Below are 25,519 nucleotides of genomic sequence, written 5' to 3'. Positions count from 1 at the left end.
TGTGTGTGTGTATGTGTGCCTGGATTTATACATATGTCTATGAGAGACATAATGTTCCCATGTGTTGGAATGTATAAGTATATAAGTATATATACTTTTTTGATCCCGTGAGGGAAATTTGGTCTCTGCATTTAACCCAATCGTGAATTAGTGAAACACAGCACACAGTGAACACACAGTGAATCCCGGCACATTGAGCTGCCTGCTACAATGGCGGCGCTCGGGGAGCAGTGAGGGGTTAGGTGCACTTCACTCAAGGGCACTTCAGCCGCGGCCCACTGGTCGGGGCTCGAACCGGCAACCCTCTGGTTACAAGTCCAGAGTGCTAACCAGTGGGCCACGGCTGCCCCCAAAGTGTGTTGTATGTCTGTGTGCACACATGCTGCTGTTTCATGGTACATCAGCCTTCAGTGGGCCTTCTAGTGTGAAGTATACATAGTGGACGAGCTGATTAATGCACATTATTACACGGCTCTTCAGAGTGCTGCAGAACGTTCCATTCACATGAATGGGCCTTCCCAACGTTCGGGCCTATGTTAAATCTACATAAATCACCCGGCAAAGCATTTAATCACCGCTGTCAGTGGCGGGTTTGTGCTTCTGATTAATGTCTTTCATATCCTTTCACATGGGACTGGAACTTCATTCAAGCGTGAAAGCAGGCGGTTGATCAGCTGTGTTCTAAAGAATGTTTGATTCAAGTTCAGCAGGCGTGTGTTGCAAACTATTTGTTTCTCAGCAAATGCCACGATGAGCGGTAACAAATAGGCTAGGTTATGCAGGCTAAAAGTCATATCGTTAGAGGGTTTATTATTTAAGCTTTGGCAAGTAGCCATTATAATAAAGCGGGATAATGTATAGAAAACGCCGGTCATTACTGTGAAAATAAGTCCCTTCAGGGCGGAACAAGACCCCTCCGCTGCGCGTCGGGGTCCGGTTCGCCCTGTCAGGACTTATTTTCCCAGTAATGACCGGCGTTCTATACATTATCCCTTACTTATTTCTATGTGACTTTTTTGTGCAGTATCTATATATTTATCTATATATGTGTTTTGTGTGTGTGTGTGTGTGTGTGAGTGCTTGTGTGGATTGGGGATATCTCCATGTGCCTGAAACTGTGTGTGTGTGTGTGGTACGCCTGTGTGTGTGTTTGTTTACTGGGGAGGTCTCCATGCGCTGGCATGGCGGGATGTCTTTAGCAGGGGGAGTGTAACTCCTCATGATGTCATGTGGCCTGCGGCCGAAAACCTCGTCCCAAACACACACACACACATCCTCAGCCCTGACCCAGTACTTTTTCAGGCTTCCTCCACCCTCCCCTCACACTCTTTCAACTCTTACATAAGCTTTAGTAGTAAAGGGACCCAGGCCTGTCAAGACTAATGTAATGGCCAGCGTGTGTGTGTGTGTGTGTGTGTGTGTGTGTGTGTCTGTGTATGTGTGCGCACATCTAATTGACTGATTACATGAACTGATTGGCTTGAGAACCTACTCAGCAAAGCTTGTGTTCCATGATTAATTTCAAAGATGATATCTTTGAGCCGACTGCCTCATCTCTCTCTCCTGCACACACACACACACACACACATCACAAACACACAGAAAGAGAGAGTCTGGTCTAAATTGAAATTGGCAGAAAATAAACTACACTGGCTGAAAGTTCATCTTGGATATGTTATAGACCCAATCTGGTGCATAATGGAGATGTACATCTGAGGATAACAATGCATCTTGCTTGCATACATTTGAAGCCACGGGCATTGTGGCTACCCCATGCTTTTTCTCCCAACAGTGACCGAGCAAATGTGTGTGCAATGTGCGTTGGCCTCTTCCTTCGCTATTCTTTGAAGCCTTTGGCTCCGAACTGTAAAAAAGACGCTCCGAGCAGCATGTCATTACACATCACGGGTCGGCACGATCAGCCTGCCACCCAGCTAGGCCTTCAGGGCCGGTTCGCTTTAACTGTGTGGGACACTTGCGGTCAAACATCTCAACTATGAATGAAGCGAAAAAGCCTGGATGAATCTTCCAAATCAATGGCATTTCCCCCACTTGCCATGACGTCGGCGCATTGGGAATGTGATAGCCTTGTGCGCTAATATGAATATGCACGTGTTGGCGTGTCTACTGTATGTGCGCACATGCATCAGGGAACATGTGTATGTCAGTGAATACAGTTAGCCTGCAAATGCGCTTGGAGGCTTCAAGCGTACGCATCAAAAGGGGCCATGTTTCCACGCCTTGGTGCTTGAGGAATTGTTTGGTAAACAACAGGCTGGCAAAACTTTTGAGGCCAGAGGATGTTGCGGAGGCCCCAGCATTTCAGAGGGAGCTTATGTGTGGTGGGGGAGGATGTGGTATCGTGGGGCCCCTCAGAGAGCCATGACGAAAGCCTCCAGGGTCATTTCAGTTCTGTCCAATCACGTTCGAGGCCGTTCCTGCGGGTCACTCGGCAGAGATGTAATCCGTGTAATTGCAACCTTTGCGAGATTTGTGTCATTAATGCAATTGTGGCCCAGTCTGCCTGACACGCAGCCATCAGGAGCGCCAAATAAGGCCCTCACTCTGATGTGCTGCAGGAGTATGGTTTAGCCAGGGTTAGTGTGTGTGTGTGTGTGTGTGTGTGTGTGTGTGTGTGTGTGTGTGTGTGTGTGTGTGTGTGTGTGTGTGTGTATGTCCCTGCTATTTTCCCAAAATAAAACCCAACACAGCAATCTCACCAAATCCTCTGTGTGTGTCGAAACTGGATATATTCAGACTTCTCGTTTGCATTGGCTGTTCACCTTCACTGCATACAAGCATTCTCACGGTGGGAGCGACAGACAGTTCTTGCAGTTCTCTCTCTCTCTCTCTCACAGTGGGATCTCTTCACTTCCAACTCCTCTTTTCCAGGCATTCCCCCTCTTTCAAGTGGGCTCTGGAAAACTGGAAGGCCCAGTGGAAGGCTAAAGGGCGATGGAGCTGGAGATGGTTTGACCACAGGAGCCACTGCCAGGCGGCCCAGCTGGAAGGAGAAGAGAGAGGGCGTCGCCCCGACTGACGTCGTGGAGGGGAGAGAGGATAGGGCTGAGAGAGTGGGGTGGAGAGAGGGCCGTAAATCCAAAGGGGCGAGCCGGTGCCCACAACACCAAAAAACACTGCTCAGTTTTACAGACTAAAGCTTACATACACACGCACACACACACACACACACACACACACACACACACACACACACACACACATACAGACACACACACACACACACACACACACACACACACACACACACACACACACAACACAAAGCAAACTCACACACACACACACACACACACACACACACACACACACACACACACACACACAGATACACAAACAAACACACACAAACATATACAAACACATACAAACACACAGACACACAAACACCAAGTAATTAATGTCAGCTGTTGTGTGAGTGCATCATTAACCAAAACATCTTGTTGCTATTAGGGGGCATAATTAGTCCTTCAGTAATACTGGGCATAGATGGCTGGTAGGCTGTTCATGGTGTGTGTTATTCACATTTTTCCCACAGTAAAATCCCCTGGTTTAGGGGGTAAAGGTGGTCCTTTTGCTCTCGGTTAAAAAAGCATGCAGACATGGAAGGATATATGGAGAGGAATGAAACCGACTCCTTGAAGATGGCAAGCTCTATGGGTCCAGTGAGGAAAGCTTTATTTGATCTATGTGCCTGCAGACATCCCCCCTCATTTCTCATCCATATGAAGTCTCATAATTCTTTTGCAGCGGAGCTCGACTGCATAGATAAAAATGCATGAACCCAGCTTCTGGTTTTAGATAGTCATTTTGACCTACGCGTAATGCGATTCTCTTTTTTATGGCTTCTGTTTTATGATGCTCTGTATTATTATTAAGAGTCAGCTAGTCACGTACAACTGTGCAACAATCTAAAGGACCTACGCTTCAAACAATGGGCGCTACAAACCAGGATGTACCCACACCCAAGCCAGTGCATATTCAAGCCTCAGGCCACAGTGCACTACACATTCACACAAGATTACACATTCAATAGTACATCATGTGTCTGTTTTTTTTCAAACATTTACCTACTTTTAGAGGGCTGCTAAGTCTCAGCTCACACATAACTCCAGTATCCAACACCATGTTTAAACACCACATTAATACTATGCCAAAACTTCCTTTATTAAAGGAAAATTCCGGTATTTCTGGTTTGTTTTGGATGAACTAGAGTGGTGGACACTGAAATTTTGACGATTGGTCCTGTCTCGACTTTTCTGACTCGTTTTAAATCGCCTTTGACTTCTCAGAGTGGCTGAAAACAGGCATACTGTAGGCTACTCAAACATGTCCTAAAACAACCCTTAACGTTTGTTTTCAAAACTGTGCAACTCACCGAGTAGTTAGTGGTGTTCGTTGATTATTAAAAGCAAATATATCGGCGCAATGTATGATTTCCAGCCGTCTTATTTGCTATTGTGGAACTATTCACAACCACTCAATATTTGAACCTGAAGCATAGACAGTGGCACAGTAATATCAATATGCAATGAGTCTTCCAACAGAAATCAATGGGATACAAAATGCCAAATAAAACACGACAGAAACTGTATTTCACTACGCTACTTGTTTTGGAACATCAACGAACACCACTAACCACTCGGTGAGTTGCACAGTTTTGAAAACGAACGTTAAGGGTTGTTTTAGGACATGTTTGAGTAGCCTACAGTATGCCTGCTGGTAGCCACACTCTGACTAGTCAAAGGTTTCAAAACGAGTCAGAAAGGTCGGTAGACAGGGCCAATTGTCAAAATTTCGGTGTCCACCACTCTAGTTCATCCAAAACAAACCAGAAAAGGGACTCAAAGTGCTAAATACCAGAATTTTCCTTTAAATATGAAGATGATTATTTCCTAAAACAATCCAGCACATTCTACCCAAAGACCAAGTTGAAGTCATACCCTTCAGCATGGCCGGAGTAGACCAGAGCATCAGTGAAGCAAGTGGGCACAGAGAAGCACAACTGGACTCCGCGAAGCCGCCGGACAGCTTGTTCACTCACAGGCCCAGCTGGTAGAGTTGTTACAGTGCACTTGGATTTGCAACAGAGCAACCCGTTCGGATCATTTGTTATGGAATGGATTGGGCTGTTTACACGCTCACCGCGGGTCTTTCAACAACACAGGAAATAATCGGGACAAAAAGTCGGCGGGGGGCCAGCGCCATTGGCAGCCGCCGTCATCTGGGAGCGAGAGTCTGGAGCGGCCAAACCGTCACGGGAGAGATAAGGTGGAGGAAGAGAGTGCCAGGGCTGCTTTAGACAAGAAACAGACCTGCAGTGTGTGTGTGTGTGTGTGTGTGTGTGTGTGTGTGTGTGTGTGTGCGTGCATATTTTCAGGGTTGGGCTGTGCAAGGGTTGGGCTGTGTAAACTTGTGAGCTGAACGTCACATCACCCGATAGGCACCCGAGTGGACACGCGTGTGTCTATAGATATTCATTAACACATACACACACACAGACACAGAGACACAGAGACACACACACACACACACACACACACACACACACACACACACACACACCCTCAGGTGTCATCTATCCTCTCAAGACACACACTTTCCCTTTTCCCACCAAACCACATACTCAAATGCACAACTTTTCTGCACAAACACACCCACATACACACACACACAGGTGCACAGACCACACAAACACACACACACACTCATACAACACACACACACACACACACATTGGTTAGCATTTTCCGAGCACACATACACACCTACACAAACACACAGCAGTATCTATATTATAGCGTCGGCGTCAGCACCCCAGGGAGCCACACAAGGTGCGTAGGAGTGTGGTCAGCTAGAATCTGAATGATGGGCTCCATCCGGTGCTAACACACCTGTGAGGGCATACAGAAGTGTGTGTGTGTGTGTGTGTGTGTGTGTGTGTGTGTGTGTGTGTGAAAGGAGAGGGAGTTAAGACATTATATAACGTGAAGAGAAATGGCTCGTGGCCACAGACAAAATCCAACAATTCCTCATAGGGTGCTTTACAAATTAAACTCTGTAGAATAGAATGACTCACATGCTATTGTTAAACCTCTAAAGCCCTGACGTTTTTGTTCTTGTAATTGAGTTTGTTTGATGAGATTTCAGTGTGTGTGTGTGTGTGTGTGTGTGTGTGTGTGTGTGTGTGTGTGTGTGTGCATGTCTGATAATGTATGTGCCTACGTGTGTCTGTACATGTGTCTGTCAGTCTATGATTGTATGCATGAGGTGGGGACTTGCCCCATTCACTGTACAGTTATCACCCACTGGGTGGTGCTGGTCTAGTCTTAAACAAATAAGCAATGAAAAGACCAGTTTTGAAAGTTTGAAACTGTCCAGCCCATGCCACTATGTGTGTGTGTGTGTGTGTGTGTGTGTGTGTGTGTGTGTGTGTGTGTGTGTGTGTGTGTGTGTGTGTGTGTGTGAGAGAGAGAGAGAGAGAGAGAGAGAGAGAGAGAGAGAGAGAGAGAGAGAGAGAGAGAGGAGACACTAGATAAGGTCCAACACTGATTGGGATACCCAGCGCACTGTAGAAACATATGTCCACTGTTTCATGAAAGAACAGGGGAGGATCATGGGAGGGTTATAGAAATAAGATGAAAGAAAGGCTAGAGAGAGAGAGAGAGAGAGAGAAAGAGAGATTCCTCAAGTAATACCAAGCTATCATCGGTGACATTTTTCATTTAAATTGCTTACGCAATAACTGTTACTCCAAATTATAGAAATACAAGGTAAGCATCATCTGGCCCTGCACTATGCGTAAGCACCTATAAAAACATAATAAGCACTTTGCATACACCCTCAATCATTTATATCAATGACCTCAACACTCTGATCTGCGCTACACAATCTAATAAATGGAGCAGCCATCAGTGCAGCGGCATGAGACTGGGACTCCTGCATTTAGCACACAGAGCAGCTCATAATACCTCTTTATCCTCTACTCACACTTATTGTGTCTTCCACTTCGGCTTCAATCACAATAATGACACAAACCAAACAAATACTTCTCCTTTGTATGCTTGACTGTGTGTGTGTGTGTGTGTGTGTGTGTGTGTGTGTGTGTGTGTGTGTGTGTGTGTGTGTGAGTGCATGCACAGGAATTTTGTTTAGCTTATTAGTTTGCTTTAATATTAGTATGTGAGAGGTACAGTGTGATGTGGCGTGTGTGCATGTAATAGGTGGACATTCGTATGCACAGACAGTAAGCTGGGTGTATGTTTGTGTGTATTCCCTATGGTCATACCCCCACACACACACACACACACCCACCCCCCCCCACAGTTCCCTCTTCTCCTCCACCCACCACAACCACCCGCCCCCCCCACCCCCGCTCAGTGCCACCGGGTGAGGTGACATCGCAGTGTAAGGAATGTGCGCTGTCGTGAGTCCCGACCACCCCGCTCCGACACGGCACGACAGCGGGCAGGCAGAGGGGGGCAGTGGACGGGAGGCAGCTTCCTGGTGGGATCAAGCCTAATTAAGCCCAGAACAACGACCAAAGCCCCCACTGCTTTCACTGGGCTCAATCCCCCCAGCCATTCAGAGAGCCCTGCCCCACTTCCACCCAGCCCTGGTCAACCTGGCTAGTAGGCTGGCAGGCAGGGTGTGTGTGTGTGTGTGTGTGTGTGTGTGTGTGTGTGTGTGTGAGGGGGGTGGTACTGACTAAGGGTTGGAATTTCAACAGCGTCATGGCCCCGTTATGCAGAAAAGCAAGCCACAGCTTAATTGCAAATGCTATTTACAAACAGATGGTGTTTTGTTTAGAAGCTAGCCAGAAAGAAAACCAAAAGTGATGGAAACATAACGTGTGTATGTCTGCACAAAGAATCGTTGAAAATTCTGCAATCTCCACTGGAAAACCAAAAACAATTCTGTAAGATATTGGGATATGAATATAAACACCTGTCTTTAACTATTCCATTATTCGTTCCAAGCACAAGCTGATTCATTAGCAGTTTAGCTACCAGCACAATTAGTCTATGGAGAGACTTTTCCACAGCAGTGAAGGTGTGCAACGCAGCTGGTATCCACTCTGCAAACGTAGCTCTCCACCTGTGTGTGTGTGTGCGTGTGTGCGTGCGTGCGTGTGTGTGTGTGCGCATGTGTGTGTCCGTGCATGTGACAGGTTGTGTGTGTGTGTGTGTGTGGAGGATGCGGGTAGAAGGAGAAACATTCTGCTTTGCCAGCGTGGAGCGAATGACGGTACGGCAGGCGATTCAAGGGTATAATCCATCATATAACTTGGTATTTACTCCAAAACACAGGTGCCAGCCGCCCTGAGAGACGCCCTGTAAGGCGACGGCGCAATGAAGGGTGGCAGTGCCACCTCCAATCACAAGCCTTTTATAGCAATTATACTAACCTCTCTGCCGTGCCACACACACACACACTCACTCTCTCTCTCTCACACACACACACACACACACACATACACACACACACACAATAACACAGCCAACCCTAACAAAGCAATCAAACTCACAGACTTGAAATAGGTGGCAGCAGACAGGCAGAGAGAATGCAGTGGTCATAAACAACGGTGTTTGTAAATGCCAACAAAACAAGGTCTAGCTATTACTATACTTACTCTGTTCAGCTGGAACCAGAAAGAAAGAACTTTATGGGACATTTTGGAACCATGCATGCCTCAAGTTCTTGGAACACCGACAGGAAAATGAAAAGTTTCCTTCACACTTCAAAGTAAAGTTCCTCCACAGAGAAGTGTTAAACAATCTCTGCTTTTGGACAATCTCTCATAGATTTCACTGTTTCAATGTTGCATGTTCCTTATTATCTAGAATCCAACTAGAATGTAGTCAACTCATAAATAATACCTGGAAAGATTCCACTGTTTAAAGAATGAATTCTCAGACCATGAAAACATTTTAAAGTATACATTTCTGACAGTATATTAGCATGAAGTTAAACTAATAATCACCCATAGGAACATCCATGTTGACATTTACTACTGAAACAAATGCAGACGCAAAGTATATTTTCATTGGATTCTGATTCTTGCCATTTGAGGTCAACACCAAAAACTGTGTCACACCAACTCCAATGAGCCTTATTTTTGTAAGAGTTTGGCCATCCAGTTTGTTCTGGATATTACAAAATCACATCCAGATTCCTCGGAGCGGGGAGAAGTGAAGAGGCCTTTCTGTATGTTGTTAGAGGAGGTTTACTCGGAGCGTCGACACACACTGATCTTTGCTGACAGCTTTAACTGGGCTTCCCTCAGGGCAGTCAACGATACAGGGTCAGGAAGATGAAGAGAGAAAGAAAGTGAATGGGTGGATGGAGAGAAAGTGAAAGAAAGAACAAGAGAGAGAGAGAGAGAGAGAGAGAGAGAGAGAGTCCAAGCCATGGGCCTGCCCAGAGTGGGAGAGAATGGAACAGCAAAATTGTCAAAATGTATTTATAGTGTTCTCCTATCCCCTCCCTCTTCTCCCTAACATAACTACTTTAACTGCCACTTTAAGACTTGGTCAACTCTTAATCAGGCCTTAATGTGTGGACACCTCAAACTGGGGTACTTCCAAATGCCGGGCTTAGGAGAGGTTACAGGTGCAACCTAAAACATGTGTGACCTTCCCTTCCTTCCTCACTACTGGGCTTCTCATGAGGTCTGATTGAGTACAGAGAGAGAGAGAGAGAGAGAGAGAGAGAGAGAGAGAGAGAGAGAGATGTTCCTGAGTGCTTTCAGACAGGACTGTGGCTCTTTCCAACTCAAACAGTCTCAGGAAGCCGTACTTTTCCAAAGTCAAACATGCAGATGGCCAGCCTCAAGATGTAGCCTACGTGCCTAGAGGGAATCCCCTTGAGCTTTTGTCCTAACCCATAATCACACCGGGCATACTGGCATACTGACAGAAAAGGGTCCCTCCATTAAAACAGTCAGAGTTATCCATGCATAACCTCCTGGGCTTTTAACCAAACTCAGTTACCGACAGGGTGAAGGGCAATTAATTCTCAACCAGAAGGCAATTAAATTGAGCGCCCCAGACAAGAATTATGCTGAGTTCAATGCATGTTCCATAGGGGTTCCTCAATCATACCAAAGTCCAACAATGTAAAGGGTAGCCTACTGAAAAAGGAATGAGATAAATCACAAGTGGAACAAGTAGTAGTAGAAAGAAAGAACCAACTCACAAGGGGAAAAAAAAGATCTGTTGCCGGTCTTTTTGCTCATACTATATTTAGATTTATTCCATGACTTCTTAAGCTGGCACTGTACTTCTGTGCGTCCAATTTTCCCCTGGCAGACTAACTTGTTTTCACTGTGGGTATAAGAGTGGTTCTCCATTTCAAGTGCTCATGTCAGCTGCATCCATTGGATGCTGTTCCTCAAGCATGATAATTACTGAACATCATCGGGCAATTTTATCTTGACAACATTAAAGAGATGGAGAGAGATGGAGAGAGACATCAACACAGCATCGCAAGGCTAAACGAAAAACAACCTCAGCACATTTTAATCATCATCAGGCATTCGTCAGTTCACAGCCATTGCCAATTTGTCACCCAGGTTGTCAACTAGTCCATGCCAAGAAGGCCTGTCTATCAGATTTGATTTGAACAACACCAAACTCCACCAATAGAAAATAGGGTACCATCCAGAACTTGGCTGGTCTGATTTACAGTGATGTGGCTCCATTGCGCATTACATCACTCCCGATGTCTTCTGTGTGACAAAACTATCATTAGCCTAATGGATACTGGCTCATGTCCACTATAGTCCACTATGAAAATGAATTAAACTTTTATTTTAAAAAGTGAAATATGCAAGCAGCAAGGACTCATGACTTCGACTGAAGAGACATACAGTAGCAACACATCTAGTAGTCTAGAAGTAATAAGATGCCATTTATTAATAGAGTGCCCATTCTCACAGAATCATATCAAATTGTACTCTTTGCTTTAATCAATGCCGATAGGCTTGGAGTTCAGTTAGGGACAGGAACTTCCATTCGCCTAAATATTCACGCGCATGTCAAGGCAAGTGCAAGCAAGACTTATTACGTTTATAATAAATAACCCATCGTTACACATGACAACACCACGACCAAAGAGCTCCCACGGCCCCACGAATGACAGGTGTGCAGTAATGTAAAGAAGGGAGTAACCGAAAGAAGTTCAGTAGCCTAAAACCAGCTACTACGAAACCACACAACCGTGCATGAACGCACCACGACAGCATTTAACACCACGAACGCTACAATGGGGAGAAATGATAGTAGGGGAAAAGCTGCACTTCACCAAGAAATAAGTATCATTCCAGGTCTCACCTCTGGTTGACATGACGTGGGGAAAACGGTGAAGATTTTCCTCGTGTAGCCTACTGAAGAGATGACGTTGAGAAAATACGTCTTCCGAAAAGAATCCGCCTAAAATTCTTGATCGTATTACAAGAAATAGTAGTTCACGTGATAGTTGTGAGAACTGAAGATCGGTCAGTCAACATTAATAGTCGACTTTGTATGACGGGGCAGCCAGCATATAACGGCAAGCAAGGCTGGCTTCGCAATGGGCGTGCCTAGAATAAACGCATGCCTCAGTTGTATTAAAGGATGGCCCAGTAGACCTATAGTCCGGCACATGATGCCTTGATCAGTAGTTTCTGGCCAGCATTTATTGCAACAAAAAAATCAAATCTGTTTCTCAAATGGCATGGCATAGGCTTACCAGAGGCATGTCAAACTAACTTAGCCCTAAAAACAGTAGCGCAGCCCTCTGATAAGTAGAGCCCTAGTCTATAGGCCTACAATTGGATGGTAATAGTATGCCTACCTATAGGCTACATCGTCCTCAACCTAATTCTATCGCCTGCCGCCTCCTTTAAATGTTTTTTAATGGTTGCCATACAGAAGTACATTTTCAGACCCAACTATTGTATATACTTCAAAAGAGCAATAACCAAGGTAGACGAATAACTAATTTAGCATCAACAGCTTTGAATTTGCTTAGAGTGGGTGATGCATAATCTGAGATTTTGTTAATGATGATGAGTTTGGTGATGTTGGCACAGTGCTGCATCACTTATGATGCTACTATGCCACCGTGTGGTGAAACATTTTAGAACTTTACTTAGGCTATTAGACTAAAAACCTAGCTTGAGCCCTTTCATCATGAACCGTTCAACGTGTATCGACTATTGAACCTGCAAAGCCAGATGCTAAACATAATGCAGATAATTAGAGATGCAGATAATTAAACATAGGCCTACCTGTCTATATGGTAGCCTACAATCGGTCAGCATAGGCCATGATTTTGTATACTTTTTGAAATTATTACACCTTATCTCTGTCTGTTCGACTAGATTGTGTGTTGCACTTCCATTCGTGTAATGACTCATAAACTACAGTAGGCCTACAGTAGGTATATTCTTGGAATTAAAAGGTTTGAGCACTACACTACCCATAAGTCATAGGGATCCTTTACGTCATCACTTCGCGCGTTTTCATTTCAAATCGGCATGAGAAGCATGGCTACGACTGGTGCAAATATCGTTCAAAATGTGTCCTCCTTGTCAAAATTGCAGTCTTTGAATGGAATATTTGCCATTTATAAAAAATGCGGACCAACATCTGCCGATGTGTTAAACTCTTTGAAAGAGAAACTCTTGAAAGGTAATGTTACACGACTAATTTTATTGCAGCGCATCATATGTTTTTAGCAATCAAGCTAACTCATGGAAGGCTATTATAAGCAACCTTTTTGCTATTATACCGTATTGATAACTACAATGAACGTGATATAGGCTACTAATGATATGACCGACACTATTCAGTTTGCAGTTGATTTATTCCGATTTTACGTTAAGGTTATTATAGATAACTAATGATGGCCTCTCTGCATTGTTGCATCTTCTTTACAGAGGCTGGGGTGTCAAATCCCAATCCCCGTAAGAGGAAAAAACAAGCCGTGAAAATCGGTCATGGTGGCACTCTGGATAGCGCGGCCTCTGGTGTTCTCGGTAAGGACAACGCTTGTCACACTTCTTCACAAGTCCTCCTACAAACATAGCAACCATACAACGGTTGTCAGCAGAGGGGAATCAAAATAATGTCAAGATTACCAGTTCCAAACGTCATGGCCTTTAATTATGACAGTTCATAGTGCCAGATATCATGCAAAACTGACCATCGTTTAATTTCGATAGTATTAGTATCATTAGACATATAGCCTATGTCTTATCATGACACCTGTTTCAGTAAAAGACTTTGAGCAATGCATGGTGATGAGTTATTGCTTGTCCAGGAATGAATGGGCTATACACTATCGGGCTAGATAAGGTCACTAATGGGCTAAAAATGTTGCTTTTAATTATGAAACATATTTTTATTTGATAATGATTGCATGTCTATCGCGATATATATGTGTTTATAGCCCAGCCCTATATTGGTGACGTTTTCACAAGCGGGGGTGTGTCGAGGTGTAATCCTAACGGTCTGAACACAAAGGTCTCAGGGATATGAGGCTTGTAGACCTGGACAACTATCACCAGGTGGCCCCCAAAATACACAAGCCTGACCTGGCTCGACAGTCTGAAGGGGGCTAATTAATGTTTCTTACACAGTTTGGAGCTTTCGTTGGTCACAGAGTCTGGCGAGGCATTGCAAACCAGCGTGATTGCCTTCTATCTTCAAGATTCCTTTTATCCTGTACAATTTCCCTATTTTACTGCTCCCATCATCATAATCTCCTCTTTTTATTGGCTAGTCTGAGGAATGAAGGCCATCAGAATGACTTCACCTCTTCTGGTATTGTTGACACAGGTGTTTTGCAGGTACTGTGTAATGGAGCTGCCAGTTGAGGTCCTGTGAGGTCTTTATCAAACTAGACAGACTAATGTATTTGTTCTCTTGCTCAGGTGTACACTGGGGCCTCCCAGTACTTTTTTCTTTTCTGGTTTAAGCCAGTAGATTACTTTTTTCTTTTCTGGTTTAAGCCAGTTTACTCTCTTTTGTGAAGGGAGTAGCACACAGACTTGTTTTTAGATCTTCAGTGTCTGTACTATTTCTCACATGGAACAGCCTTCACTTCTTAGAACAAGAATAGACACTTGTCAGAAGACAGATCTTTGTTTCTGCCCATTCTGTGCCATTAATCAAACCCATAATAATATATGATGCTCCATATACTCAACTAATCTAAAGTCCAGTTGTAACTTTTTTAATCCGTTTTCAGCCGTGCAATACACTACTCACAAAAAGTCAGAGATGTTCGGCTTTCGGGGGAAAATTTCAGGATGAACCTAAAATCCACTATAACCTTTACAGGTGAACTTAATGTGACCTTCTCTAAACACATGTCCAATAGTTCAATGTTTCAGTACTTTCTGTACTGAAACATTCAATTTCACCCGATAACCAGATATCCATAACTTTTTGTGAGTAGTTTAATTGCAAAAGGGTTTGAAAATGATAAACTAGGGTTAGCAGACAGAATATGCCTTTGGAACATATATTATACATATATAGGCAATTATAGGCCTCTGTACACTTTTGTGTCGTTTAATTACAAATCAGTAGTTTCCTCATACTAGTGATTCACAGTGTCTACACTGTATTTTGCATTGAGTCAGTGTTATGGTCAAAAAATGCTTTTCCTTCGAAAATAAGGAAATATCTAAGTGATGGTAGTGTATACTTGTGATGTCTTGCTACATTCTTTGGAAGATATACTGTAATAGTTCAGATGTCCTCTTGCAGGCTAGAGGGGTCTAGTGCGCAAGTACTAGGACTTCCTGCTTCCAAAAGAAGGACAGTTTTTATCTATATAAATTAATAAAACCATTTTCAAGTTTATAAAGACTCCATTTGTGACTACCATTTCTCTACCAGTTGTTGGGATAGGAGAAGGCACAAAGATGCTAACCACCATGCTTGCAGGTTCAAAGGTAAGACTTTAACTGTAATCGTTTAAAATAAACACATTAAGAATTGTAAAATAGAGTCACTATTGCAAGCTACTTTCATGTGATGGTGAAAATGTGATTGTGGCAGAATATAGAATATGACATGGCAGAGTTGCACAATACTCTGTTGTTTTTGAATATTAGATGCCGTCAGTTTTGCAGAAGTTGTTTGTCATTTGAGTTCAACAGCCGTTGCCAGCCTCCCTTCTAGGCTCCTGGAGCACATGCATGAATTGGTCTGGATTGAGAATATTTCAGTCCGAGCCTCTATAGTTGTTTCCAATTTACAGATCCAGAACTGTGTACAAGCCCACAAATTCAGAACAAACAGTTAAAAGGACCATGCAGAGTGAAGTGTATGGAATTTGAATCGTGGACAACTTTAAAAATTGTGTGTGTGTGTACTTGTGTGGTCAGTGTTTTCTGTTGTTAACAGCAAAATATGGGAGTGTTCTCTTGCTGACATATTTTCACCTAATCTATAGATTATTTTCCTAGAAATACAGAGTGGTGGGAGAGTTGGGAAAAGCTACAGACACACTTGATGCCACTGGCGCTGTAGTGCACGAGAAGAGCTATGGTGAGAGATGCGCATAGTAAGAATGTATTCACTATCTAAGCACTATTATGTCTGAGTGGCTGTAATGTGTAGTCAACTAAACCCTACAGTACTAGCTAGTCCCAAATAATTGGTTTGAACGCCTTAATGTGTTTAGGGGGGTGTTGTCTAAGATGGCAGCTCCCTGCAGGGTTCTTTGATGCTTGTGCTTGACAAACGTGTGTAGGAGTTGCATGTGTCACTTGGTGCATGGTGCTGTGTGTGGTCAGCTGATTGAGCTGTGGTCCCACCGCGCCTTCAGAGCCCACTCACTCTTCCTGTGATGCTTGTCCACAGAGCATGTGACCCGTGAGGCCCTGGAGGAGCATCTGCAGAAGTTCACCGGAGACATCATGCAGGTCCCTCCTCTGTGAGTCACCTCCCCTCAGCCCGTGAGTCAGTCGGACGCTTGACTGAACCAGAGACACAGAGAGAGAGAAAGAGAGAGAGAGAGAAGGAGAGAGAGAGAAAGAGAGAGAGAAAGAAAGGGAGAAAGAAAGAAAAAGAAAGAAAGGCTGCATTCCTTCCTGAACAAACCCACCAATCCAGAGGCTTACTTTTCCTTTCTGTGGTGCTGCAGAAACATTGTTTTAGCTTCTAATTTTTTTGTGCCTTTGTGTTTACAATCCACACACGGTATTATCATGGCTGTTTTTATGTATATCAAACCAATTACAATTTAGTAAATCCCAAAGTACAGAGTAAAGCTTCTATGTAACTGGTTATTGCGGTCAGTGCTAGGAGGGTAAAAACTGAATGGAAATGTGAATAGCATAGCCTAATCTCAATGCACACATGCTGGCATGGGCTCTGGTCTGCTCAATACTCCCAGATGCTGATAAGGCTCAAAGCCATGAATGTAATCCAGCACCTATTTGAAATGGAGATGACTGTGGAACTTTGTCTATGCATGTAGATTTTCTCAGTAGGTGAACCCTTACTGTCTGTGGGATATCAGTGAATGCTATATCCTAAAGCCAACTTCACTAAGAAGTTACGCAATGCATTTGTTTTCAGAATTCAGTGTAGCATCAGAAAATTATTACTAACTTTGTCAAACTACAGAATGGGTTTGATTACACTGGTATTATTTAAAGTAACACAATGTAAGAATTTTCAATGTTCTCAGTGCCCAGGTGGTACCCGTTTCGTCATGAACTGACATAAGGATCATGTTCCTTATCAGAACTGACATAAGGATCATGTTCCTGATCAGAACTAAGTTACATGGTGCAAAGTCAGAGCCCACATCGGCACTGAGACATAATTCTGCCTGTTATAACTCTGTTTAACCAAAATGAGTTTGAAACCATTATTTTAAGGTAAAATGACTACATTGTGTTGGATTAAGTTGCATAAAATGAAGCTTTACCCTGTATCCTATGGTGTCAGATGTCCATCACTTAATTATCAATGGGAAAGAGAAGATAAAGGTGGCTTGTAAGAAGAATTATACCTCAACATAGCAACAGCAATAACATAGCAATTCATTCTGTTTTCAACACACACAGACACACACACACACACACACACACAATCAAAATAACTCTCCAACCGCCTGATGACCACCAGGCCAGTCTGTCTGATTGAAACCAGTCTCCTCTCCGAGGCTGTAAAGAGGCAGCTGTGCAAAGCGTCACGGTGAGTGTTCAACACCCGTTAGCTCTCGGACAGAGTTGGCACAGGAGGTGCTCTTACCCAGCACAGATTGCATTACCGCCGGCTAATGGCCTAATTACTCAGGATAATATGATAATGTTATGGCAGGGCCGTAGGTGTTTGGACCAGGAGGATGATATGTGTGTGGGGACAGAGAGTGCTGTGGACACCTTTCAGATTTTCAAAACATTTGCAGAGCTGCTGTATGAGATTAGTGTGACATTTAGCGGTCAACAGTTACCGTTTGTGTAGGGTGAAGAATATCCTTGCCATAAATAGTCAGCTCTATCTTTTCTTATCTATCTATCTTTTTTTTATTAGTTTACTCAGCTGTAAGATATTGTTTTTGAGGTGAGTCTGAATATCACCTAATTTCAAGCATGGAACTTTTTGAGTTAACTAGTACAAAGGCATCTATTTCGGGCAGAACTACGCGTGCGCAAAGCTTCACGACACTAACGTCGCTGGAGGCGTTACCTCGCTCCAACGACCAGTTCTCAACACATGATGAATACGATGTATTTACATGTCGACTTTCGGCCGCGGAAGGGGCAGGATATGTGTAGACAACTGCCATATTGGCGTTACGAACTAACCCCATGCATTTCCCCATGAGGATTTTTATTCTGTGGAGTGCTGTGTCATTAGAAAGTCTCTGACTAGTAGTTTTAGTAGTTCTGAGTTAACAAAGGAGTGTTTTGTAAGAATATTGAGTATCCAAAAAGTTAAAAATGGCATTTTCCAACATCATAGTTTACCATGTTTGGTGCATTGGTCTAACCAGAATCACACTTACATTAAGAATATGTTTGTTAGAAGTATTTTTAAAAAAACACAACACAGTACATTATGAAATCGTCAAGTATATTGTGAGTGTTTATTTTGTGCTCTGCCTGCACAGCTACTCGGCTCTGAAGAAGGATGGCAAGCGTCTGTCTGTGCTACTAAAACAGGGTCAGGAGGTGGAGGCCAAGCCTGCCCGGCCTGTCACCGTCTACAACCTCACAGTCACAGACTTCAGCCAGCCACTCTTCACCCTGGGTGAGTGATGGGTGATATTAGATATGTGGTGGTTACTGGGACAGTGGGATTCAATGGGACACAATGGCTCTTGTGTCGTGTTTGGTTTATGTGTGTACATCTTGCTCACATAATCTTCTCTTAAAGCAACACCAAAGAGTTTTTTTGTACCTTAAAATAATGTTTCCAAAATCGTTTCAGTGGTTCATCAACTCGTAACAGGGTGAAGGGCACTTCTGCATTCGCTTTGCGGCCCTCTATCGGCTATAACCGCACTGTACAGTATAAGTTTGCCATATCGGGTAGCGGATCTGTAGTTTGATGGAATGAGACATAAGAAACTACAAATTTGACTTGCTTCTGATGTCGCAATACATCATGCTTTCATAAAATCATGCAACATACTCTACCTTGTCTGTGGACATCGTTATTTGCAAAGCCAGTGCTGGATAAACAAATAGTGTGCGTGCGACAAAGGAAAAGTGCTTTGGTGTTGATTTAACAAACTTACATTATGTCGTCAGAGGTTTTTGTATTATAAAGCCAAACAATATGATGTTTAGTCATAGGTTTTTGATATCCTTCTCTGAGCTTCAGAGTAGCCATTCGTTTATGATTTACTATATTGATTTGATGTCAAATGTTGCCTTGCTTGCTTGTCTCTTAAAGTCTCTTCAAAATATCAGTGTCGTCTCAGGCAGACTTCTGCAGACGCAGCTACATTTTTGGTCTGTGTGCAATGTGTCATCACCAGGATGGCCCGCACAGACTATTATTTTGACTGCAGACTTGTGCATGCATTTATTAAATCACTGCCAGAGGGTCAAGAGAACATCTGAGCAATATTATTAATGAGCAATATTTGACTGAAATTACAGATGCACATTTTCATTGTTTGCGCCCTGCTCCTAAAGATGTTTTTTTTTTGTATACCATGGCCCTTACAATTTCAACCATATAACAACTGGTACCTCATCAAAATGAAACTGTCCTGGCTTGTAGGGCTTCAGAATGCCACTAACAAGCACTTTTGCTAGATCACACAAAGAACTCAAGGACATATTGGCATAGAAAAAAGGTTTAGTGACTTTGAAAACATGTCACATTCCAATCCTGGAAAGCATTAACACCGTCCTTGTACCAACATGGAGATAGCGTTACCAGTGGGTAATTGCCTGATAACTCAAGATAACACGCCGATGGTGTGACAGCTGGGTGTGCTTTATTGGGCAGAGTTAAATGATCCTCACAAAAAGGGGGGACCACTCAGTGCTGTGCAGTTATTGAGAGCGTTTTTCAAACCTGATCCCAGAGGTCAAGCTTAGTCTTAATGGTCAGCTCTTGGTACAACATGTTTGTAGCTGTATTGTAAGCCAAGTACAACACTTAAAAAGTAATTCTTCACTTTGTCACTGCAGACATAGAATGTGGTGGCGGTTTCTACGTCAGAAGCTTGGTGGATGACCTTGGAAAAGGTAGTGTCTCCCTCTCTCTTTTTCTCTCTCTCTCTCTCTTTCTCTTTTGCAATGACAGTATTATTGCTTTATTACAAAAGCCCTATAGCATTCTCTCTCCCCTACTTGTTGGATTGGCCTCTTTCATTTGACAGTATTATTACTACATTGCTGAAGTATTAAAGCGTAACTCTCGCCAAAATGCAACCTAGGGTCTTTTTGTCAATGTACCCGAGTCGTTTAAAAGCATAACTTTCTTTTTAGAGTTTACTACTCACTTTAGCAGTTGTTTTTTTCACTCGCCGCCATCTTTCCAGTCAAGAAGCGAGTTGTTCAAAACCTTTCTTTTTAGTAAACTCTGTGTACACCAACAATCTTCAATCTCAATGCTTGAGTTCATGTGTAGAGACCTTGGTGGATACTTTGAGCAAAGTTTCATGTTGTGTTGAGCCTTCTTAGTGTTTTAAATAAATAGCAATTTTGATGTGATCATAGTATGATCGCATCAAAATAGTAGTGCCCCTAGCACTCCCATTCAAAAAGGTAATTTAACCTGAAAACAACAATACGGTCAATCTTAAAAGTGGCACTTTCGTCCTAATTATGCTTTTAAACAAAAGTTTGACTCGGTTACGTTCGCAAAAAGACACTAAGTTGCATTTTGGCCAGAGTTACGCTTTAAGTATTTAAGTATTATCTTATCTCTCTCTCTCTCTCTCTCTCTCTCTCTCTCTCTCCTCCCTTCCTCCCTTCCAGTGGGTTGACTATACGAGTACATACTGTCTGTTCCCCCACTCACCGTCTCTCTACCCCGTCTCTCTACTCACAGCCCTGTCGTCCTGTGCCCACGTGAGTGAGCTGGTGCGGACCAAGCAGGGCCAGTTCACCCTGGACGAGCACGCACTGAAGGAGGAGCAGTGGACCCTGCAGCACATCAGCGCCGCCCTGCAGGCCTGTCCCCCAACTGCAAAGCCCCAGCCTGGGCAAAACAGAAATGCAAAGCACAGCAACAACAACAACAAACCTCTGCCCCAGCCCAGCACCCCAGAGCAGGCAAAAGATGGAGCTGATGGAGCCAATAGCAGGGACTGATCAGCAGGGGGAGCTCCAGAGTCTGTGTCTGTCACGCACTCTGTCAGCAGGCCTGAGGCATTCTGAGGTGGTGGTGGCGGAGGGTGGTTGTTTTGCCGGCTGCACTGACTTGCTCTGACTGTGGTGGTCTCCACCCTAAGTGTGACCTTTTGAGTTCATTTAGGTCGTCTGCAGTATTCCCAACTGTACGAGGCAGCTACAAGGAGCCCTCAAAGTTATTTGGGTCCAAAAATCAGATATGTTTGAGGCTAAAGTTTTTGTTGAATGTTAAGCGAGTGATAGAACTCTTAAGTTAAAAAAATACTTTTTTCGGCAGCCAGTAACGGCTAATTCAGCAGCACGTCGACACTGATGCAATCTTTTTTTTTCTCTCTAAGTAATTGTATAATATTATTATGCTTGTGTCAGATTGATCAGCTTCCTCATGCTACCTCTTCCTCCTCTCCCATCAGATGAATGTGGCTAAAACCCGCCACAGTTTAGTGTGTCCGTAGAGAGGGACAGTAGCAGTGGCCGTGCTGTGATGTGGGAAGGGATGATATTGGCCAGGGCCTGCTCTCATCAGACCTGCGCTAAGCCACCACAGGGTTTGGACACGCGGATGGTCGTAGTATTAGCGCCGATAATCTGCCTCTCTCTCTCGGCCGCGAGTCAGAGCTCCCTAAAGCAGCAATCACTTTTTTTCCCCTCCCTCCCTCCCTCCCTTTCCCATGTAAGCGGCAAGCTCTAGGCACACATGCAAGACTTAGATGATTATTTTCATGCCCAAGCTCCCAGCTGGCGTCATGATGTCACGATTATGTAAGAAGAGTAGAAACGATGTTGATGTTTCTTTTCAGGTTGTTTTTATTTCTCTGTGTGTGTGTGTGTGTGTGTGTGTGTGAGAAGGATTGAGAGATGTCCAAAATGTCAAGACATTTTTTTTGAAGTGTTACGGTCTAAAAAAAAAAAAAAAAAAAGCAAGAACAAGAAATCAAATGTACGTGATGGGAATTTCAAGGAATGTTGTTGAATATGCGATCTGGTGCGTCCATGGGAATGAAAACAAACCAATGCTGACCTCTGCATGATTAATTCCCTCTGTGGTCGCCACAAAATATAAATAAACATTTGCTTTCACTTCTAATTACAAAGCCTCTCGTTAATGTGGTCCCCTAGACACGAATGAGGAATTGACTGACAGGTCTGGCTTGCCTTAAGTGAGTTGGGGTTGATGTAGGTGAGTAAGTGAGTGATGGTGTAGGTGGTGGTACTGGTTCCTGCGGCTGTTGGAGCAGACGGATGCTGGGGCCGGCTGCTGCCCCTCTCTCTCTCTCTCTCTCTCTCTCTCTCTCTCTCTGGCGGGCTAATCCCCGTCACCCGGGCGCTAATGGGATCACCGTCAAATCTCCCCGGCCCTCAGATTACTCCGGCTGACTCATGCTTTTAACGGGCATTAGTCATAATAAACACTGGGGGGAAAACACAGAGGAGGGTCTTGCACCCCCTAACCCCCCCACCCACCCACCAGCAGCAGGAGCACCAGGGAGGCCAAATGGCACAACGCTTAACAGCTCCTCAACTTCCCAGATATTTCACCAAGATTTTCCCCACATGTGAAAGCCTTCCATCTATTTGTTACACAAGCCGTAGTGGTGGTGAAGTTCCTTACGGACTGGTTTGAAACAAGTCTGCTGACATTGTCTGAATCCCGATCTCATCCCTCAGCCCTAAGTCCTGAACCAACGAAGACTTAACTGACATCCGTCGTAAGTGATGAAGTTTGCGAGAGTGTAAGGGTTCAAAATGCTAATAATAGGGATGGAACAGCACCTGTGACCTATCATTAAATTAAACAAAATAAAACACGTTTCTGTTTTATGGCAGTTGTTTACTGGTGTTTTTTCAAGCTTCCAACCTCCCTTTGGGTAACCCTGTGTTTCGTCACAACGCAATGAATTGTAGGTAGCCTACTTCCCTTGAGTAAAATGTTTATAGACGCAGAATTGAGGAAAGGACACAGAAAGGGTGTGAGCTAGCCCTCAAACACTTGACAATTTCACAGTGGGACAGCCCTAAGCCCTCACGAAGTTTGGCGGGAACGCGCATCAAAGTGTGAAGGAGGGGAAGAGTCCATGTAGGGAGAGATTGGGGTTCAGCCATTAACTTTCCAGATTGGCCCAAAACACTCCACCTGGTGGCACTGTCGTGCTCTAATTCCATGCCTCAAATATAGATAAAGGACAAAATGAGGCAAAGTGTGTATATGAGGTTGTGTAAGTGTTTTCTGTATGTCTCTGTGTGTGTGTGTGTGTGTACAGGCTCTTAAGGTTTTCCTCACTGCATGAGTATGTTCACCCCCTCGACAAGTACGGACTCGCCGCATCCAAGCGACCCATTCCTCGGCATAACTGAGTGCAGCGCTGGCTCTCTCTCTCACTCCCTCTGTAGCCTCCGGCACTTTCCCTGAGCTGTCTGCAAGACCCAGAAGCCACGCTGAGCTCACCTGACTGGAGGGAGGCAGAGAGCACTCTGCAGCACCAAGCGCTCTGCGTGTGAGCTGTGATGTGTGGTGCCTTTCCTGCCAGTTCTTAGCGCAGAAAACACACACACACACACACACACGCTTAACACGTTTTGTGTAAAGAAAAGAACCTTGTCCTGACACGTGTATTTCATCATCAGGGATGTTTCTGCTTGACTGGTATGATATCTGATGACAACAAAGGGGCCACGCGCCACTATTGTTAACATGCCAGATAATACGAGCTGTACAAAAGCTCAGCACTGAGAAGAAGAATGCACCTCCTTGAATAGCTAAGTTTCTATCAGTCTACAGTGGCTTTTATTGAAGATTCGCACAAAAAGCCATGCCTATGCCCAGAGATGCCCACACTCTCCCCCACACACAATACTGTCCTTCATCAGCTCAGTGTGATCCGAATGACGTCGCTCCGTCTTCACAATCCCAGGCCTTAATTGCAATTGTTCGTCCTCGCACGGGCGGTTTCTAAAAGGGGAGCGTCTAAAACGAGGACACCTCACATTGTCTGCAGGCAGCGAAAAACAACATGGCTCTTCCACGCGCCACCCCCCCCTGACTGAATGGGGCTCTTAATGACGTGTGTGAGCCGCAAAGTATAACCCTGGTGCCGGGTAATGCATACCTCCGCTCGGAAGGGCCCTGGCAGAGCAGGTCACAGCAGCTCCTTCCCCATGGTTGGCAGCACGGGCCTCAGGTTTCAGGACAACATTGGAGGTTACGATGCTAAACGATGGCAGTGATTATCGATTGTTGACAGCCAAGGCCATTCACATCAGATTAGATTAATGGAACACCCTCGTCGGCTGAGTTGCACATCAGTGAGGCTTAGCAGCAGCGAGCCCTTTAAGGAAGCTGGCCTCCTAGCATGCCTGCTTTGTTCTGACCCAAACTAGTGAATTTTCTTTTCTTTTTTTTCACAGGCCTGAGCTGAACTGGGACGTGGGCACAGGGGAGGCATCTTACCAGCACACACACACACATATACACACCTCTCTGCTACCCACAGCACAGATGCCCAAAATTCTACCATCCTACATGATACGCATGGAAGACCAGTCAGCCTACCTGCTCAGTGCACACTATTTTTTTGCCATTGTGTGGGTTACTCTTGGTCACGACAGCCGGAGCAGGCTCTCTCTCTCCTCCTCTCTATCTAATGGGCTGCTAGTGTGAAGGAGGAACCATATGCCAGCTGAACTGAACGGTGTGCTGTTTATAAAAGACACTGCAGGCAGTCAGGCAGGGAGAGCTGTGGAAGAATATAATTAAATGGCTCAAAGAGGGAGTTGATGGCAACGTCCCTGGCTTAAATGTTCATCTTTCATGAGTGTGTGTGTGTGTGTGTGTGTGTGAGTGTGTGTTTGGACGGGGACTCACCACAGCAATCATTCTGAGAAGTGTTTGGCCACCAATTTACCTGATAGGTTCGTCGCGGCTCAGTGTCAACTGCTGGCTGCTCAGTGATGAGTGAAAGCCAGAAGACGGGGGCAAAAATCACAGATAACTGTGGCAGGGCCCGGTTGAGTAGGTGATGGGATTATCAGCTATCTGTTACCGAGCTTCCTCTCAGTATTGCTGGCTTATCTTTGTAGCTATCAATGCCCAGTGTCATCATCAGTATATTCAGTGCTCAACAAGCTGAATCATAAGCCAAATCAGGCTGCAAGAAATCCAACCTACCACAACTACATTCTTCCTAAGACTTATATTGTAACCAGCATTGTATTGTAGTTTTGCTTGGTGGGTATGGTGGGTATGGTGGGGACTCTTGGTGGGTATGTCATAAACATAACATGGTTTCTGTACCAGCAGTTCAAACACGCCTGCATGTCCCTATGATTAAGGAATCAAACAAGTGGTTTAACTTCAGTTTAGAATGCAGGCAATTTAATCAGTCCCACTTCATGCCATGAACCTTGTAGTAGTTATTAAGTGCAATATGACTAATTAAATCACCTTAATTTATTACATTAATAAGAGGATGGCACATTCTGATTAACACGCTCAATGCTCATGACTTAATGCATCATGATTTAACATTGTAGCCAGTGTTGGTGTATAAAGCAGATAGTTATGAAGAGCCCTTGTCCATATGGCCCCTCGGGGCATCAGTCAATGATGTTATCAGAGTAATGTTCGAGGTGTTTTCCCATCTCTCCAGATGCCGCAATGAGGGGGACTGCAGT

General features: G+C 44.3%; 2 protein-coding genes across 2 annotated transcripts in view; one reads left to right on the top strand and one right to left on the bottom strand.

The window, feature by feature from the left end:
• Positions 1-11,551, bottom strand: part of ablim1b (actin binding LIM protein 1b) — a 107,454-nt gene extending 95,903 nt beyond the window's left edge. The window contains exon 1 of the mRNA XM_048234162.1: positions 11,355-11,551. Coding sequence (XP_048090119.1) covers positions 11,355-11,367 — 13 coding nt within the window. The 5' untranslated portion in view covers positions 11,368-11,551. The remainder of the gene's footprint in view (positions 1-11,354) is intronic.
• Positions 11,552-12,530: 979 nt separating this feature from the next.
• trub1 (TruB pseudouridine (psi) synthase family member 1) lies at positions 12,531-22,674 on the top strand. The gene is made up of 8 exons (XM_048234038.1): positions 12,531-12,695; positions 12,944-13,042; positions 14,913-14,968; positions 15,485-15,566; positions 15,882-15,954; positions 18,145-18,284; positions 19,682-19,738; positions 20,547-22,674. Exons 1-8 carry the CDS (start codon positions 12,542-12,544, stop codon positions 20,807-20,809), a joined length of 924 nt encoding a protein of 307 aa, XP_048089995.1. The 5' UTR covers positions 12,531-12,541; the 3' UTR covers positions 20,810-22,674.
• The last annotated feature ends 2,845 nt before the right edge of the window (positions 22,675-25,519 follow it).

The sequence above is a fragment of the Alosa alosa genome, chromosome 22 (assembly GCF_017589495.1).
Source record: "Alosa alosa isolate M-15738 ecotype Scorff River chromosome 22, AALO_Geno_1.1, whole genome shotgun sequence".
NCBI lineage: Eukaryota > Metazoa > Chordata > Actinopteri > Clupeiformes > Clupeidae > Alosa > Alosa alosa.
This window is presented reverse-complemented; position numbering and strand designations above follow the sequence as displayed.